The 3835-nt window shown below is 36.9% G+C and overlaps 1 protein-coding gene across 1 annotated transcript in view; it reads left to right on the forward strand.

Annotated features, from left to right (window-relative positions):
* Positions 1-3835, forward strand: part of LOC119591912 (protein ERGIC-53-like) — a gene marked incomplete in the record, with an annotated part of 12371 nt that overhangs the window by 435 nt on the left and 8101 nt on the right. Inside the window, 4 exon segments of the mRNA XM_037940666.1 lie at positions 2067-2221; positions 2381-2550; positions 2952-3051; positions 3368-3835. Coding sequence (XP_037796594.1) covers positions 2067-2221; positions 2381-2550; positions 2952-3051; positions 3368-3835 — 893 coding nt within the window.

Genomic DNA, 3835 nt, shown 5'->3' on the forward strand with positions numbered 1-3835 from the left:
GTTTGTTTGTTGACACGGGGATTGTAAACATATGTCAGTTCTCACCCGGAAAGAGGTTGAAAAAGTGTGTCGGGGGAGATTATAGTTTGTATGTTTGTGTTTAGCGACGTCGGGGAGTAGTTGGAAGGCCTCTTAACGGCCGTCCATATGTTGGGCGAACTGTCCTGCCTCCCATGTGTCCAGAATACTGAATCAGCTGTTTTCGCCTCGAGAAAGCACCTGGATTGTGTTAACTAGTTCTCGCTGCTGAAATTACGGATACTAATTGAGCTTAAGATTAAATACACATCAGATTCTCAATTTTTGGTATTGAAGATTTATGTGCAAAGATTTGGTAAACATCTGTTTCCAGTTTCTGAGAGGGACATTTTTAAGACCTTGATCATGAAGTCTAGTGCATGATCCTTCTGGGCTGAAATTAAGGCAAAAACCTTGACTGCCTGATCAAGTGCCTTGCTAAAGTGTGTTGCTAAAGTGGGAAATTGCTTGGAGGCTCATTACTTGAGAAGGTGTGGCTTTATAGTTGCATGGAACTATGGAATCCATGTGCGGTGTGAAGGGAAAGAATGCTGTAAGAGTTTTGATATAAAAACAATTATTTTTTGCATTTTCTGATTGGTTTTAGTTACCAAATCAGGGATTATATAGCCTGCCTATTTATGCCGTAAACTACTTTAGTGCTGGATGTAGTCTTTAGATACGCTAACCAAATAAACGCTACAATAGCACTTGAAGGCTCGAGTATTTGATATTAGTGTAGCACTGGTAGGCACACTGGCTGTGGTTGAGAATTGTTCACATGAGCATTGATCTACAAACATTATTAAGAAATTCTGGGTTACTATTACTACTGGCATATAAATTGTTAATTATTAGTGTTATTTACTAAAATTATTTTGTCATCTAAATATTCAATGTAGTTTTAAAGGTATGACTATTATTCTTAAATTTTTTTTTTGTTAAACTTATTGTATTTGACAATAATCCCTCATTGCCATGGTTCTTTTTCAAAGTTTTCTGTAACAAACTTGTTTGAGTTGTATATTGTTAGTAAGTGTTCTATATATCCCATACGATTCTAAAGATTGTGTTGATTTTATTCTTCGAGTGAGTAATGTTAATAATTCAGAGTTTTTAAGATTTTTCATGATTTCCTTCTAAACTTCCATAGTAATGTAACCCATGGGGATCTCTAATTAGCATTTATTTTTTCTACGTTCATGATATTTATTTATTTGTGATGCTTATTAGGAAATGTAGCTATTGCTTGTTATCTGTACACTTATCAATGAAATGTTCTCATGAATGTGGAAATCATGGAAGTCACTAAAATGCCCTTATACAGATATTTTTGAAAATTTTGAATCCATAATGCTTAAATATTCTTGAAATATATTTTCTCAATGCAAAAGATAAACAGAGATACAAGTTTCCAGTCAAAAATATGTTTCTGGTCCTCAGTGATTACATACTTAGTTTTTTATGGTATTATTTCATGTATAAAAACATAGAACAATTCTGTAACTAATATGGTATAGGAAATGATCAGACACATTCATAATACGGCCTTCCTAGTAGCTACTTTTGGTATTAGCCAAGTAATATAGTAAGGTAAATTATTGTTATGAAAAATACAACTAACCTTAGCCTAAGGTTCAGATAGTTCAGAATAGGACCTTGTGAACAGAGGGAAAAATGTAAGGTAATGGCCACAAAGAAACTATCAAGCAAAGTGCAAGCAAAGCCACAGTTGGCCCTATATTTGCACAGCAGAATTTGGCAATGCTATGGCCTCTTTGCTTGTACTTTAGCAGAGACTAACCAATCTCCATCATGTATATTCTATTAAGATAGAGCTTATACCCCCTAGTAGTTTTAATGTCAAATGAGGATTAGGTCTAAGCTCTGCCTAATTCAGTATTTATGATGGAGGTTTGGGGGGCTTTTGTTGGAGTGGAAAGTGCATTTGCCAGGTGTTACATAATTCATTGCTATTTTAGACATTTCCCATTGATGTACATTTTTCTGTAATAGATAGGCTCTATTTCCAATTTATATTTTTCCAGATGCAATTGCGAGCGAAGAAAGCGTGAGAATCACTCCATCTCTGCGGAGTCAGAAAGGTCAGATCTGGACCAAGAATCCTACAAACTTTGAATGGTGGGAAGTCGATGTTGTGTTCCGAGTGACTGGCAGAGGGAGAATAGGTGCTGATGGCTTGGTAAGTGTAATTTGATTTAGAAAATTTGTATTGTCTCTTTTACAGTTGTTATAAATAGAAAATCTAAAAATGAACACTTGTATACTGAGACCAACAATGTGTTGGGCAAGTGCCATTGAAGTGAGTACTCAAATTTATGACCTTTTCTTTGGCTTCCAGGCAATCTGGTTCACAGACAAACCAGGAGTTGAGGGCCCTGTGTTTGGTAGCTCAGACAAGTGGAATGGGTTGGGCGTGTTCTTTGATTCCTTTGATAATGACAACAAGCGCAACAACCCCTATGTTATGGCTATGGTCAACGATGGGACTAAAGTCTACGATCATGAACAGTAAGTATATTAACAGTGTACCATCTGTATAAGTTATTGATAGTTATTTTTCTTTTACTTAAACTATACTAAAGGACAGCTAGGGAAATATGGCAATCAGCATGGGTAGGGTTAGGAGGCCATTTGTTTTATGTGGAAAACTTTGTGGAAGTTTGTCCATTTAGAAGAGTTTGTTCATCACTTCTTTCAAGTGAAGTGATTTCATCTGATGGGTGTAGTCCTCCTGTATGCTATCTTTATAACAATTAGAGTTTAGGTATTATGAATAAAATCTTATTACTTCAAATGAGTGATGAAGAGAAACTTACGGATCTCATAAGAAAACCACATATCACATTCAGATAATTAGATATTCATTAGATATTCACTTCCTGCTTAAAATTTAATTTCTTTGATTCTAGCGACGGGCTGAGCCAACAGCTAGGAGGATGTTTGCGAGACTTCCGTAACAAGCCCTTCCCAGTAAGAGCGAAAATTGAGTACTACAAGAATGTCCTAACGGTAAGTTTAGTTGCAAAGGATTACCTGGTTTATTTTTATGAATTCAGAGGGAGAGGGTGGTGGGGGTTAAAAATGTATCTGCATTGATTAAATATATTTTTTTTATTGTAATTTTTATATACTGCATGTATAAATGTGGAAAAGGATGTTATCTATTTTATAATAGATGCTAATACTTTACCTTTGGGATTTTGAGGTATGGTTTAGGAATTTTGAGGTGACAGTCCTTTTAGCATAAAAAAAAAAATTCTCGGGTATTTTTAATAGAGGACCAGAATGATAATGTTTTGGAACATTAATAACTTCACATGGACAGGTAAAAACCCAGCTGATAGAGTATGATTATTCAAAAATGGAAGAAGAGGGTGTTGTAGAGGATGAAAATGGGACTAGGTATGATGAGCCAATACAACCAGTCGAACCATACGAAAGTTCAACCACCACTGACTCTCCTACAACAACGGGTGCCCCTTTGTATGAGTATGATGAGTACACAACAACTGCCTCCCCCGACACTTCAACCACTACAAATTTGCCTGAAGATGACTCTCAGTCGACTACTACTAGTTGGTGGGGTAATGAGGAAGCATCCTCAACCGTGAGCCCAGAGAGTGAAATAATTGTCGAGGCAGAATACACACAAGATGCCCCGGAGAACAGCCACACTTTAGAGGAGCCTGTACACGAGAATGCAGAAGGGGAGATGGAGGCTGGCTGGGGGTGGCTGGGCACCAGTGAGGGCACACCAACAGAAGACTTGTCGGCAACCTCAACACCTAAACCC

Source organism: Penaeus monodon, chromosome 29, assembly GCF_015228065.2.
Source record: "Penaeus monodon isolate SGIC_2016 chromosome 29, NSTDA_Pmon_1, whole genome shotgun sequence".
Taxonomy (NCBI): domain Eukaryota; kingdom Metazoa; phylum Arthropoda; class Malacostraca; order Decapoda; family Penaeidae; genus Penaeus; species Penaeus monodon.